Source organism: Trifolium pratense, linkage group LG7 (genome assembly GCF_020283565.1).
Source record: "Trifolium pratense cultivar HEN17-A07 linkage group LG7, ARS_RC_1.1, whole genome shotgun sequence".
Taxonomy (NCBI): Eukaryota; Viridiplantae; Streptophyta; class Magnoliopsida; order Fabales; family Fabaceae; genus Trifolium; species Trifolium pratense.
Genome location: NC_060065.1, coordinates 16,319,497 through 16,335,123, shown reverse-complemented (window position 1 = coordinate 16,335,123; position 15,627 = coordinate 16,319,497). Strand labels below are relative to the sequence as shown.

At 32.6% G+C, this 15,627-nt stretch overlaps 2 protein-coding genes across 6 annotated transcripts; both read left to right on the top strand.

Annotated features, from left to right (window-relative positions):
• The first annotated feature begins 7,630 nt into the window (after nt 1–7,630).
• LOC123894462 lies at nt 7,631–11,733 on the top strand. 3 transcript variants are annotated; one of them, XM_045944475.1, is made up of 9 exons: nt 7,631–7,775; nt 8,188–8,260; nt 8,428–8,482; nt 8,599–8,679; nt 9,257–9,434; nt 9,546–9,630; nt 9,765–9,819; nt 10,924–11,062; nt 11,263–11,733. In XM_045944475.1, exons 2-9 carry the CDS (start codon nt 8,251–8,253, stop codon nt 11,356–11,358), a joined length of 699 nt encoding a protein of 232 aa, XP_045800431.1. In that variant the 5' UTR covers nt 7,631–7,775; nt 8,188–8,250; the 3' UTR covers nt 11,359–11,733. The 3 variants fall into 3 exon arrangements, with proteins under 3 accessions (XP_045800431.1, XP_045800433.1, XP_045800432.1); XM_045944477.1 differs by having other exon boundaries at nt 7,651–7,775; nt 8,214–8,260; XM_045944476.1 differs by having other exon boundaries at nt 7,657–7,775; nt 8,211–8,260.
• A 690-nt stretch (nt 11,734–12,423) lies between these two features.
• On the top strand, nt 12,424–15,097 carry LOC123894461 (F-box/LRR-repeat protein 2-like). Of its 3 annotated transcripts, none has more exons than XR_006803821.1 (3): nt 12,448–13,381; nt 13,639–14,027; nt 14,606–15,097. XR_006803821.1 is itself a non-coding variant. In XM_045944474.1 (2 exons), the coding sequence occupies exon 1, from the start codon at nt 12,600–12,602 to the stop codon at nt 14,022–14,024; it is 1,425 nt and encodes a 474-aa protein (XP_045800430.1). In that variant the 5' UTR covers nt 12,424–12,599; the 3' UTR covers nt 14,025–14,027; nt 14,606–15,097. The 3 variants fall into 3 exon arrangements, 1 of the variants encoding a protein (XP_045800430.1); XR_006803820.1 differs by having other exon boundaries at nt 12,448–13,484; XM_045944474.1 differs by having other exon boundaries at nt 12,424–14,027.
• Nucleotides 15,098–15,627: the final 530 nt, after the last annotated feature.

Sequence of the window (15,627 nt, the reverse complement as noted above, 5' to 3'; positions counted from 1 at the left end):
GTTTGTTAAAGAGTGTGTTGCTAGCATTATTCTATCGATTAATGATAGTTTACAAAATAAAGTTTCTTCAATGACTTTTGTGCATTAGAGAAATGAAAAAATGACTTAGAAATATTTTAAACAAAATTTAGACTCATGTGAACATGATTCTTGGATGTTTTTCGCACAGAGAAATAAAATAGTTATAGACTTGTAACAGAGACAATCATTTTATTAAACATTAATAATTTCAAGATATCACTATATATATATATATAGTGGTGTCTCCGAATTTTTGGAGGCTCTGTGCAAAATATGAAAGTGTAATAAAAAAACGTAACTTTTTTTATCAACAGTTTGAACATCAACAATATCAACATTAATATTTTCAACATTTTGTGGTTCTTTTATAATAAATTTTTCGATAGCTCATGATTGAGATTGAGTTAATTTCTCAAGTCTTATATTTTTTCTTACGCTTTTCATATCCACATTCATATTTTCTACCCTTAGGAAGTGACTTAGGAGGCATTGAGGGAAAAAAAATTGAACCTGAAAATTCTCACTATTCTTGATCGATTCCACAGGACCGCAACATTGAAGTAGAACCAAATAGACAACATTGAAGTTCAACAGGTAAAAAAAGAAAAAAATAACGTAATTAACAATTAAAACAATTCAAATAGGACAACACATTATCAAACCAAATAGGACAATAAACATTAAAACATTATCATGTTGAAACTAGGAATCTCCTCTCCACTTTATAGAAACAAAAGAACATCTCTATCAGTAATTAACTTTGGGAGAAAAAGAATGATGAGAATTGGGAATGGAAAATACAATTAAAATAGAAAAATTGTGATTTTACATTGCAAATTTTAGAAACCCTAACTTGTAAAATTTAGTTTTTACCTTTGTTTCAACTTTAATGGAGTTTTTGAGAATAGAAGGAAGGAGGTTAACCGACGTTAATGTCGCCGGTGATGGTGGCAGGTCGACGCCTGGTGGTGGTGAATTAATGGAGTTTTTGAGAAAGAATACGTAGAACGCAAAACGCAAGATAGGTTTCTCATGCCTGCTATTTTTTTTTTCTTAGGAAAACGGGTTGGGCTGGGCCTTACTGCCCTTACAACATTTTCTAACATAAATAATTAATTTTTACACCACTAACTTACTAATACTACTAACCTATAATTTTTTTTTTGTGGCCCTCATTTTTAAGAGATCTTGTGCCACGGCCCATAGCGCACATGGGCCTAAGCCGCCCCTATATATATATATGTATATATATATATATATGGCTGCTAATTTACAACCAACTAAAAACATGTTGGTGTAAATTAGCAATGCATACTTTTTATATTTGGACAAACAATACCCTTTTATCCTAATGTAAATCAATTTTAGACAAAGGATAATTTAGTAAATTTAGTTTAAAAAAACCATTTTCCAACTGTTTTCTTCAATTGCAGCGAAACTAATTACCGCTACTTGGTACTAGGCATGACAATGGGGCGGGGCGGGGACGGGTTTTGCCCTCCCCAAACCCAAACCCATAAAGTTCGGGTTTCCCCAAACTCATCCCAAATTCGAGCGAGGATAAAAATGATAACCCCAAACTCATACCCAACGGGGATCGGGTATCCCCATCGGGTTTCGGGTATCCCCATTACGCCTCTTTCTACATGAATTTAGATTATATTTTAGTATTTTTTTATTAAAAAAAAAGTTAAATGTCCAAAATTATTTTCTCTCAACAATATTTTATTAAATAAAGAAAAAAATTTGAGAAAATGGTTTGTTTAACACTCAAATTAAAATAAAAAAAAAAATATGAACGTAATTTAAGAGATTGTTTAAGCGTTTCTAATTTAAAAGAGGTGAAATCTAATTTTTAGTATAAGCGGGGCGGGTTCGGGGACGGGTTCGGGGTGGGTATCAATGTACCAATTACCCACCCCAAACCCATCTTTTGAAATCGGGGAAAACCCAAACCTGAACCCAAACTCAGTCAACTCGGGTTTCCCCCATCAAAATGGGTATGATTTGGGTGGGTACCCGCGAATATGAGTTTTATTGTCATGCCTACTTGCTACTCTTGTTTCTTTTCTTTTTTTGACTTCGGCTGATACTCTTGTTTCGAAAAGGATTAACGCTGGAAATTGCACTCTCTACATTATGAATATTGATTAATACACATTAAATTCCACACACAAAAAAATTCCAATGAAGCATTTGCATGAAAAATTAATTTACACTTGTAATAATCTTTTCAAAGCAAAGACAAATGCTTCGAATTATCAAAAAAAAAAAAAAGACAAATGCTTCGTTGAAAAATTTCAATTCACATTAGAATATCATACGTATTTTTATTTTCGACAATACGCATACGTATAGTACTAAACAAACGAATATATATTTTTTTTTAATTCACCAAATGCTACTTCGATGTTTTTTTTATACTATAATTAAACAAGTTTGACTATTATAAAAAAAATGTTGGACTATCGATAAAAAACAAAAATGTTTTGTTTGTCTTTTTTTTATGTCTAAAAGAATTGTATTTGGATTGTTTGATTTCCTAGGTTGTTTACTTAGGTTGTATATATTTATAATTGTTTGAGTATAAATTAGCAAATGAGTTCACATCTTTTAATAAACTTTACCTAACTAACCTCAAATTTCCTAGTGTTAAATAAGTAAATATCAAAAATTTTTTTTGTCATATTAGAAAATGTGTGCATTGCTAATTTACACCAACATGTTTTTAGTTTGTTGTAAATTAACAACCCCATATATATATATATATATATAAAAAAATTAAATTCTATATATATATATATATATATATATATATATATATATATATATATATATATATATATATATATATATATATATATATCTATGGGGAGGGATCAAATTACACCGGTGTAACATTTGAGTAATGTTACACCGCTCAATAACGCTTCAACGAATACAAATTTTACAAAATCCACCGTTGGATTGAAAGTTTATATCATATAGATCATTCATGTTTAATTCTATAAAAATCTAAAATCATTTGATATGTTATTGAGATTGATAAAGCTTAACGGTATTCAATAAAAACATATAAAGCGTTAATCTTGATCGGTCTCAATAACATATCAAACGATTTTAGATTTTTGTAAAATTGAACACGGATGATCTAAATGATATAAACTTTCAATCCAACGGTGGATTTTGTAAAATTTATATTCATTGAAGCGTTATTGAGCGGTGTAACATTACTCAAATGTTATACCGGTGTAACTTGATCCCTCCCCTATATATATATATATATATATATATATATATATATATATTCTGAAACAAGTGTTTGCACACTACTCATAAAGTTTCATGATTAAATCATATGCTTATTGCATCTCAAAATTTCGTAATTTTGACTAATTAGAATATATAGAAACACGTAAAATTTGTGTACAAATATTCCAACATATAAAATAAGAAGGGATCATGATACTTATCTCTTGAAGTCAAAATCTCTTTTGAAATTGCAGCCATTAATTTAACAACAAATAAATCATAATTGAAACCTAAAAATTATTGGATTTTGTGTTGGGGTCTATTACAAATTCTTGAATAAAAAGATGATATGATTCCTGTTCGACGTTTGGAGAATGTAACTTGCCTCGCAGTAGAGTTTTTCACCTTTGCAATCAAAATTTTACCACGAACCATAATTCCCTCACCCATTTCACACTATTTTTTTACTATTGAAAACGAGAGAGATTGGAATTGAGCAGTTATTTTGAAGCTTGTGGTTGTGTTATAATCGATATCCCTATTTATAACTATTTTCAAATGAGGTTTATTGTTTTTAATATTTTTTTAATGAACAATTTTTTAATTAATAATAAACATGCTGATATATATTCATTGTATTTATTTAGGCGCTCTTACATTTTTTTTTGTCAAGCTTTTACACTTTTATTAATTTATTTCAATTATACTAAAAATAACCGTTGGAATTTTTTTCCCAAAAAAATAACTGTAGAAATATTAAATGCAATAGAAAATAAGGAATATAAATCTTATATTTAATACATGCATTTTTATAAGAATTTAATGTGTTGCCGTGGTGGTAGGTGTAAATAAGTTTTATATTGTCAATTGATCCTTTATAGGCTGTATCGGGCCGTTGATATCATGTCATTGTACATATAACCCCTTGAGGAGCGCATGATACTTACACACACTTTGACGGTCAAGTTAGTAAGCGCCGAATGTGAAAGATATTAGGGTTTAAATATTGCATATTTGTCCTAGACCATGATTCAAATTTCTATAGATAGAAAATTAAGGTTTCATGGACCTAGAACAATCCCTTGGACATCTGTTCCTAGGGACAAGTATAACCGGATTGTAACACTCTAATTTTTAAAGCGTCAAAGTAGGCTTTTTTCTAAACAATTAAAACTTTGAAACAACGACCCGAATCCAATGCCTCTTTTATAAATTGGTTTCCAATTTAAAATTTTTAGAGCATAACTTGTATAAGAATGGGTCAAGGCCTAATATTAGTGGCCCAATTATCATAAGGTCAGTCCCTATCCACACCTCTTTGGCGTTTTACACCACAATAACTTATACAACGCACTAGAGATTCCCTACCCCCTTTGTAGAGGATACACTCCTTACACCTCATTTGGACCGTTGGAATGATCTCAACGGCCCCCCGCACTCCATTCAGGATATTACGGTGACAGTTACAACCACCTCTCTTATGTAAGTGTGAAGACTTTCGTGCCAATGTACAATTCATTCCCCTTCACTTTTCATTCCACCTTGATCACGTACTAACATGTGCAACATAATGCTAATCTATTTTGTAGTTACCATCGCCACCATGAACCACCATCTAAAAGCCTAGCGCCACTGTAACTGCATGGAGTTACAATTTTGTTTAGATAAAAGCAGTGGTGCCGTTTGTGGGAAGATTTTTTCCCCCATTTTTCTTCTTTAACCTTTTTTATCAATGTCAAAACTGGTCAATGCTCACTCTGATGGAAGGATCTAAGACTAAATAAATACAATTTCTGTTGTTCAAAGTTGAACGCATCGTTCTCAAAGTACATCATTTATAGCATATACATAACCTCTTTATAGTTGCGCCGCATTATGATGCTACATTACCAATAGTAGATAAATGACTCATATCATGTGATATTCAAGGTTCATTCCATGCAAACAATGGGACCCATGGAACGATTATTCCCATCATTCTCTCCTATATATATATATATATATATATATATATATATATATATATATATATATATATATATATATATATATATATATATATATGCACACATCCTTAAGATACACAAATTCACCCATTTCATACTGGATCGAATAAAATATTGGGGGCTATCCTCCCAATCTCACCTAATGGGCCATTCGCCTAAGACTATTGAAGCCCAAAATGACCCTAAGGGGATAAGGTTGAAATAATAGATCACATGGGATAACTATCCCCAAAATAGCAGAGATTGTGGCTCGATGATGTGGGCGAGGGAATCTCCCCACAAACCATTATAACATAGCCTATATATAGGCCCCATATGACCTCAAAGAGATCATCACATTCTACATATCCACTTAGTCTAAGACTTAAACCTAAAACCCCATCTAGCTAAGTATTCACACCCTAGTTCCATTTTGCACCCACCATGGGGCCGCGACAAAGTAATTCCATGACAACCAAATGGTAGGAGACGCTAACCACGACAGCAAAACTTCGATGATGTTACAGACAACCGTGAACTAACTATGCCGCCTTCAGGCCAAGGTAGATGGCATGGAGTCAGGAACGTGCAGAGGAGATAGAATCAGATGAAGACGAAATTGTGGACTCTCAGCCCCTAGCTCAGGTCCTGTGGGACACATAAGTCCCAGCTAACTTCAAGACCCCCGCCACTACCCAAATTCGAGTGAAAGACTAACCCCTTGGAGCATTTGATGGCGGTCGGCACTCAGACAACAGTTATAGGCCCGATAGAGCATCTGAAGTGTTTAAGTGCTAGCATTCTTGCAAGTACCCTTTTCCACCGTGCCTGAGCTCATTACCATCACCACCACGCTTTAACTCAAAAATATTTTTGTCTTTTGAAAAAATAGTGACATATCTTTCTCTTATATTTCTCTCTTTCTATTATACCAACAATACATCTACTCACTATTGTATTTCTCATATGTTTCACTTTTCTCTCAATCTTTCTCAACTCTTTCTCTTTTCTCAACTTCTTCTCATAATCAAACTTAATGTTAAGTAAGCAACAACGCTTTATTTTGTTACTTCCCTCTCTCCTTCACTCACCAAAAGCAATTCCAATTTTTAAATTTTTTTACTGGTAAAAAGCAATTCCAATTCATATTCAACAAAAGAACACAAAATTTCCTTTCTTTATTTCTCTTCCTTTCTTTGCAAAATATTTTTCCAATCACACCTCTTCTGTGGCAAATCTTCTTAACTTCATCTTTCCCAAAACCCTCACACGGCGAATCTTCACTTACTCACTCCGTAGTTCCCAAAACACCTTTCTACTTATTCTCTGAAAATCGTTTGGAACCATGACTCTCTTTCTTCTTCTACGCCCTTTTCTCTAAAACCTAAATCGATTGAACTTAAAACCTGCCTTCCTCCCGATTGATTCAACCCTAAAACAATTTCCCTGAAACCTTTTATCAATCCCAAACAAGTTTCTCCAAAACGGGTTTCACTACTAGGTATAGATTAAAAAAAATAGTGGTTTTAACATTCAATAATTTAGAAATTATTTTTTAGAGATTTTATAAAAACTTGAATTTACTTTATGTTTTTTTTATAGGCAAATTGTTAGTACTCCCTCCGTTCCTTTTTACTTGTCGTATAAGAAAAAAATAATAAATTAAGAAAATGTATTTTTGCACTTTATCTTCATGTTATACCCTTATTTTAATTCACACACTTTTTCTCTTTCCAATAAACTTAATATATTATGTACCAAAAAAATTAAATTAATATGTTATGTACCAAAAAAAAATTTAAAAAAATTAAAAGAAAAATAATTTTCCAAATATATATTAAATCTTTTATGGTGTCAATACTACTCCTAAATATTTGAAATTTACATGTGGGTATAATGAATAAAATATAACCTTAAATTATGAAAACAACAAGTAATTTTAAACAAATTTATTTTTGTAAAACGACAAGTAAAAAGGAGTGGAGGGAATATATTACAATGTTATGTTAGAATTTACTTTGTGTTTGTGATAATAAAAATCAATTTTTTCTGGGATACAATGTGTAAAAGTCATTTTTTTAATTAGGATAATTAGGCTTTTACCCCCTACAAAATGGGCAAATTTTGCTTTACCCCTGCAAATATTTTTTTTTTTTGGATTCCACATGTAATATAAAGAATTCTTTGGTTTTACCCGTGATTACACAACTTGGCATGTGATTGTACAATGTGGCACATACACGTGAAATTAATTTATTTTATATTTATTTTTTATTGTCAACATGAATGTGTAATTATTATTATTTAATTAAAAAAAACTGAGAAGAAATAAAAAATTGGGGGTTGAAAAAGTTCATCTTCTAAATTTTGAATTTTTTAAAAATCTATACAAATGACTATTTTTATAAAAAGCAGTGATTAAAAACAAAAAAAAAACTGTAACACAGCCAGTGAACACTCAAGTTAACTTGTCGTCCTCCCTTCTCCGTCTCATCCATCCTTCGCCGTCTCAATATCGTGAGTCACATAACCCTCTTTTTATAATAATCACTTATTAGTTCAGGGACTAGGGTTTCTGATTGTGATTAGTTGTTTTCATGTTTTATTTTATGGTTAGTTGAAAGTTTAGAAATTCAGGAATATTGTAGGTGAAGCTAGTTTATTATTGGTAATAAGTTAATGATTGAAAATACATAGAATTGTGTAATAAGCTGACTTTTTTGGGAAATAGAATTGGTTAGTTTAGACTTTGGGTTTATGATTGTGATTGTGAGTAATAAGTTAAGGAAAACTGAAGCTGAACAATTACTTCAAGAGGATAGAAAAGATATTGATGATTACTTTTCTGTTGATGTTGCTGTTTTATTGTTCCCTCGAAATTGAATCTGGTTTTCGTGAGTCAATTTTTCGGGGCATGTTTGTTTTACAGTGTTGTGTTGTGTACATTGCTAGAAGCTGTTGCAACTTTAAGAGGTCGCTCACGCCCTCATTGATGTCATCAAGTAAGTTCACATACTCAAAATCTGTGCAATATTAAGTTTGTGAATTGTCTGTTTGAGTGTTTGTAATATTTACGAGTTCATATAGAATGGCTATTGTCTTGACTAAGTAATAAAACAGTCTATTGGAAATGTCCAAAGAAGTTACTTATCATAAATTTTATAAACAGAATTTTGCCTTAAGGTTGATGAAAGACAAATCCACAAGAACCTTACTGGACATAGGTAATTGGCAATCTGAACCTTCTCAGATTCAGGCCCTTCCTGATTTGCTACATTGCACACCGGCTGGATCTTCTCTGAATCCAATCCTACCACACTAACCATGACACTTCCAACAGCATCAGAAGCATCTTGAAGAAAGTTCAGTCGCCATTGCTCTTTCGTTCAGTATTTTCTACCTTCAAAGCTGAGATCATAAGGCAAGCCTCAGACATTTATCAAATTGTTTGCATCTTTGATTCTTTTAATCTTTTATTTTTCATTTGGTTGATGTTTTATTTAATGGGAAAATGGTAATAATTAGTTGTTATTTTTGTTAGTGGGTGGAGTTGAAGTCATAACCATCTTATCACTTCAACCCGTGTCCTTCCCCCCAAACCACCAAATTCTCACTCTATTCATTTTGTTTGTGTTTAAAGCATGGAATGGGTGATGAAAATCGTTGGATTTCACTTCTTCATGTTATTATTTAATATAAGATTTTGGGAGTATGTATTTTATTGGGTTTTGTAATCACTTTGATCTTAGTTGTGAAGAACATTGTTACCTGCGATTGATAAACCGGTGGCAGTTATTGTTTTTTTCTGAATAATCTTCTTCAAAGAAGTTTTGTTATTTTAGTAATGAATAATGGTAGGTGTAAACTGAAATGTACAATATGTTCAGGGTATACATATTGATAATATAATTGAATTATTAATTATAATCGATAATAAAATCTCTTGAGTACATTTAAGCCAGAATCCCAGTAAAGAGTTGTTGGATTTGTCATTTCAGGATGGTTGAATTCTCAATAAGTAATGCTAGATATACTTACGTGCATGATCAGAAATACCCCTCTGAAAATGCTGACATGCACCATATAGTTCTGAGGAGGAGTGGCTCAAAATATGTTTTTGTGTATGCCTCGGCACTTTTTGTATTAGCATGTGCCATCTATCTGTATTTTCTTGAGGTATGTCTTCAACAAATTTTCTTTGTAACTGACTTGAGGATTTTGAAAATTCTGTGACTTTTTCCTTGTTTCTTTCATTTTTGGTTGGTTATATATCCCTTCTATTAACAGGAAAAATCTATCAGTCTTGTATACTACAGCTTGCTTTTTGACATAATTCTTGTCAAGTTGTTACTTCGGAAGCCTGTTAATAAAGGTGAGTACTTGACTAACAGGGCATGTGATGTTCTGAAAGTTAACCGTTATTTTCATTGTAGACCTGGGAAAATAAATCTGTAATGTATGTTTTATTATTTTAGTCATTTTGAGAAGGTTAGCATTTGCTTGCAGAGTCTGTTGTGATTATGCCAGCTTTTGGAGTACAGCTTGAGACTCACTATATGAGGTAATTTTTTGGTTAATCAGTTATTCAGTCAACAATCAACATTATGCTAGGAAACACGAAAATCTTAGTGTACTGTAGAATTATATAGCTTTTTTGTAAACAATTTAGTCTGTTTGAGGAAGAGGTTAGGACATTGGGATGCTGGTGCTAATTTAGGGTTCTTTAGTCTACTTTTGGGATGTGGTTCCTTGCAGTCAGGAAACTGCCGTATTCACACATTCAACATATCCAAAGGTCCACTTCATTTCTTTTTCACTCGAGTCTTGAATCCCAAAAGAGTCATTTGATTTACTCACTTGCACACACTTTTTCCCTCCGACCTGCAAGCAAGGCCATGTCAAGGCCAACTCAAGGATTTGATAATATTCGGTCGTACAACAGCAGCACCTTTCGAGCACACCTTGCATCTCAAGTAGTGGTCTTTCCCAGAAGATCTGATATATAGTGATGGTTTCCATCATCGTCTATGGCAGAGTATAGAAGGAACCTATGCTCCAGCATTTGGGACGGATTACGCCAATGCACATGGACTCAAGTTTCTTCTTGATACATTTGGGATGATTCAGGATTTTGTGCTTTGTGGTTTTATTAGAAAGTTTTTAAGAACTGTGATTGGGCTCAAGCTATCTGGTTTGGATCACCATTGACTATTAATTTCAAAACTATGGATCCTCATCTCTCATTCAAGGAATGGATTTCTACTTTGGGGTCTCAGTGGATAAATTTGCCACCTAAAGCATAAGGATCCCATTTTCACAGGGGGATGCAATTGCTATAACAACACTACTTGTAGCTCAAATTGTATCAGATTTGTTTATGTTAAATTGTATTAATTTGTTCATTCCCATTAATTCTATCAGATATGTCAATTGTTACTGTATCCTTGTTCAATCATGGGTAACTGAAAAGCAATTGATGTGGGCCTTTGGATGAATTGAATGGTGGATTTGGAATTACTTTGACTGTAGAGAATCCACATCCATATGTTTGTCATGAAAATTTCTTCTAGGTTTTTCTGCTCATTAACTAGTTATCTTGCTTGGTTTTCACAGTGAAACTTCAAACTCTATATGTACTTATTTTGTTGTTGATACTTTGTTACAGTGGAAAAGTCATCCGATGCTTTGTTCCCATTGACAAGATTCTAAAACCTGTTTTACTAGAATGCGTGACTCCAGTGACTTGCTACTGGACTCTATCCTTGATTGTTCGCGACGAATCGGAAATGGTGTTAGTTTTCAAGGTAAATCTATATTTTTGTTTACAATAGATTTCATTCTAAGCGTCTTTTTACTTGTTACTGGAATAATATTGCATATTTTTAGAAGTCTAAATGTATAGAGTTCATGGTAGCATGATAAGGCATTTATTTAACCTTTTCAGAGAATTGTTTTATGTTTTTCACCTATTAATTAATGGAGAATCTCTAAATTTGTTTGCTAGAACTTGCGACCACCAATTAAAATGCTGGTTCATGTTTGGAAGGCCTTGTGTGCTGCAACAGATAATAAAGAAGAGACTTCTACACATACAAAGTAGGTAGTAGATAGCTATGAGTTCCTTCTTAATGCGGTGTTTGTTTGATTTCCTGCCTTGGAGCGGTGTTCGTTTGATTTCCCATCTTGAAGCGGTGTTTGTTTGATTTCTTGACTTGTTATAATGTTCGTCTGGTTCAGATTGACCGATCAACTTCCACCAACTACCGATTCAACCATTGATTAAATTCATAAACGATGCATATCCAAAGACATAAGCATTCTAGTGATTTTATTTTATCACATTATTTGTAGGTCTAGTTTAATATTAACTTGATTGTTTTGAGTTTGTTCGTCAATTCATCCTTTTTGGTTTTTAGAGGTGTTGAATGAATTAGTGCTTGTATTTAATTGACTCTGCCAATTTTTTTTTGGTTGATTGGACTCTACCAATATAAAGGAATACATATACAGTACACATCTTTTTATTTTAGTCAAAAAATAAAAAATATGTTTACATTTTTATGTGAAACTTATTTGAAAATAAACAAAAAATTATACTGCAAATTACTTATGTTTAATTTCAATATGTGAATAACTCGTACTTGCCCATGAGCAACCTTCTGTCATGCACAAAATGTATATTCATTTCAATGTTTCGTGCATCGATGTTGAACTGGATTGTCCGAGAGATAAACAATTCACTTTGTGTCATCACTTGTCGACTTCCTTTCGTCATTTAAAAAACAATGATGCTAAAAAAATATCATTATTTGAAAATAGTGAAAATATGTTGTATTTATGAAAAAAATATATTATCATTTTTTTAAGGAAAAAATATTATCATTTTATTTTGCTAAAAAAATAGTTAAAATAGATTACACTATTTTTTTTTATAAAAGATTATACTATTTTTTAAGAAAATAAAAAGGTTAAATTATTTTATGAAAAAAATATAATAATTCACCATTTAATATTAAAAAAAAAAACATTAACTACCCATCTAAAAATGAGTAAATTTATCGAATCCGACCCAATCCTAAAATGGATGATTATTAATAAAAAAAAAATGATTATTTTGTTCAACTCAATCCAAATTATTTCTGTAATTCGGGTTTTAGTTTTATTCAACTTCAGTAACTCACCCAAATTCGGCAAAAATAAAAGGAAAAACCCCGATATATAAGCAAACCCTGAGATCAAATTTGTGCCTTCCTAACTTCACACGACCAAATCACGGCAAACCCCTCACACTCACAGATCAAAGTAACTCCATCAAACAATTGCTAATTTCTTCTTCAAAAAATGCGTCAAAGAAAAAAACAAAAAATTGTTCCTCAAAAAACAAGAATCGTTGAAGGAGCAACAGCAGCAGGAGATTATTGTTTACCTGATGAGTGTTGGGAAACTATCTTCAAATTCCTCATCGACGAAGGTGACGACAACAACCACCACTTCCGGTCACTCTCCGCCGTCTCGAAACAGTTTCTCTCTATCACTAACCAACTTTTATTCTCATTAAATGTCAATAATATCGTTAACAAACCCTCCGATTTCCTTTCTCGCATCATCCATAGATTCACCAATCTCAACTCTCTTCACCTCACCGGAAACAAAATCTACAAGAGTCTCCGCCAAATCTCTCGTTTACAATTTATCACTCTCAAATCACTCCATCTCAACTGTAAATTGTCTCAATTTCCATCCGACGCTTTACGACTCGTCTCCAGAAATATTACAACATTAACCTCACTCACATGTTCCCATGTTCCCACTTTTTATTCCCATCATCTCTTACTTATTGCTGCATGTTTTCCTTTGCTCGAACAACTCGACCTTAGTTCCCCCAATTTCCCCAAAAGAATTTGGCAACATCATAACTCACTCAACGAAGGAGTAAAGGCTCTTTCGTCGTCACTTCTCAAACTCCGGAAGGTTGATCTAACCGGTCATTACTACATGGACGATCAATCTCTTTGTTACTTGTTCAAGAACTTGAAGTTTCTTGAAGAAGCTATCATAATTGGTTGTTATCACATAACTAACAACGGTGTTGCTAATGCTCTCCGCGAGAGACCTAATTTGAGGTCTTTTTCCTTTACCAGTTACAGTTATTTTGATCCGGAACATGCTGCAAACAATTTTATTGTATGCCCTCAATTAATGTCTCTCGCTTTTACTTTCGGTCATGTAAGTAAAACAGGCATAGGAATATTGTTTGCTTCCATTTTCCCCAATTTGCAGCTGCTTGATTTGAGTCGTTGCAGCCTATATGTAGATGATATTTTCCATGTTTTAAGGAATTGTACTAAGATTAAACAGTTGAACTTAACCAATTATTCAGGAATGATGTGGCATGAGATGAACTTTGATGTTCCCAATCTGGAGGTGTTGAACTTGTCACATACAATGGTTGAAGATGAAGATCTCGGTGTCATCTCAAAGAGTTGTCATGGACTTTTGAAACTGTTACTAGTAAATTGTTGCTGTGTCACAAAAAAAGGAGTACATCATGTGGTAGAAAACTGCAAGCAACTGAGAGAGATCAATTTAAATGATTGTCAGAATGTACATGCTAATGTTGTTGCCTCCATGGTATTATCAAGGCCATCACTAAGAAGAATAATTCCTCCACAGCCCAATTATTGTTTTAGTGACACAGATTTAGAACTCTTCTCGCGTCGAAGATGCCTTGTTCAAACTGCTCTTACAAAGAACGTTAAACTCTGAAATGTAAGATTTAGATTTACTAAGCCTATGTCATTGCGTAAGTTTTTTTATATAATGTTAGCAGTTGAGTGTTATATATGTGGACACTAATGTGATTTGAAATCAAAGACATCATCGGACGCACTGAGTTAAATAATTGACCAATGCATTGTGTAGGTATATGTCGATATTTGTAGATATATTGGTTGGAATTGGAAAAATAACAATTTAGTAATTTAGTAATCAAATATTTGCAGCCCGTCAGTGAATATTTGCTATGGTTTGGTTTTGATATTATTCTACAAATTGAATTATTTATTCTCCTCTTCATTTCATTAAAGACTTACAAAATATTTTCGAGATTAGAAGGTAGTTAGGATGCCTGCTTGAATAGCGGAATTCCCTACTTCCATTCCTTCTCGTGGAGGTTGTCTGCATATTCATAGTATATTTTAGACATTTTGTATGTGCTTTATTGATCTGTGTAGAACTACTATTAGACATAAAAAGTCTTTGCTGAAGTTGTATCAATATAAAAATGCATCGTATGTTATTATTGTGTTGTTGCTGTTTAGATTCTGACCAATCTTTGTTGTTGTTAGGTTATTCTGCTTGGGGCAACTTGACTCTTGATTATCGGAGTCTCAGTTTTATGCTATTGTTGCCGTCGTTCATTGCTGGTAATGCTGATGTTTAAATATCCTGCTGATTTAAGTTGGTGCAGTCATGTTAATATTATAGACTGGTCAAAATCTAGTTTGTTAGACTCAGTTTTAGGTGTTTCATAATTTGTTTTGTAAACTGAATTGAAAGTTTTACTTCTTTAGAATGACGGCAGGGATTCAAAATCCATTGAGGACATATTTGAAAGTAACTTTGGTTTGGTTTTTCTGAACTGTGAGTCGTCCTAACATTAGGGAAAGCTTGCAGATGTGGATGTGGCTAAAATCATTGTTTGTTGGCATCTAATGCTTTTTTGGAGTTTCATTTGGCTATTTCTTTTTCTGTAAAACCTTTTTCAGTGTTTTTTTATTTTTCTGTAAAGCCTTTTTCTATTGCTATCAATTAGTACTATTAGTATTTTCATTTCTTAATTTGTGAGTGCCAAGTTTGTATGAATGCAAAGCTAATGTCTGATACATTCACTAACTTGATAAAACACATCTTTTAGCATAATCTGATTTAGAAAAATTGCATATAGATAGAATTGCAGATCTTAAGGTCACATTCTCAAGAGCAATGATGAGCTTATATGTGTAGAGCTCGGCTTTTGAAGGAAATATGCCGGTTAGTTCCTATTTGAGATTGTCTATTTGGCACAGTTTGAGACCTCATATATACTAATGTTTACATCACTTTTACCAAAACCTCGTACAAGTTCATTATTATATGCATAGTGGTTTTATTATTATACTTATACGTGATTTGTGATACGAGGAATCACATATATAATAATAATTGTCAATTGTCAATTGTCAATTGTCAATGTCTCAACCGAAACATTGTATAACACGTGAGAAATGAAAGAAGAGAAAGAAAAAAAATATGCACATGCAAAACAAATCGACGGAAGAGAAAAAAAAATATGCACATGCAAAACAAATTGACGTATTTGGCATTCTAT

Excerpts from the sequence above, each read along its gene's own strand:
- LOC123894462 (XM_045944475.1), top strand. Across the intron at positions 8,483-8,598 it reads AAGAACCTTACTGGACATAG|CATCAGAAGCATCTTGAAGA; the intron begins GTAATTGGCAAT and ends CACTTCCAACAG. Across the intron at positions 11,063-11,262 it reads AAATGGTGTTAGTTTTCAAG|AACTTGCGACCACCAATTAA; the intron begins GTAAATCTATAT and ends TTTGTTTGCTAG.
- LOC123894461 (XM_045944474.1), top strand. The coding sequence starts at position 12,600 with ATGCGTCAAAGAAAAAAACAAAAAATTGTTCCTCAAAAAACAAGAATC.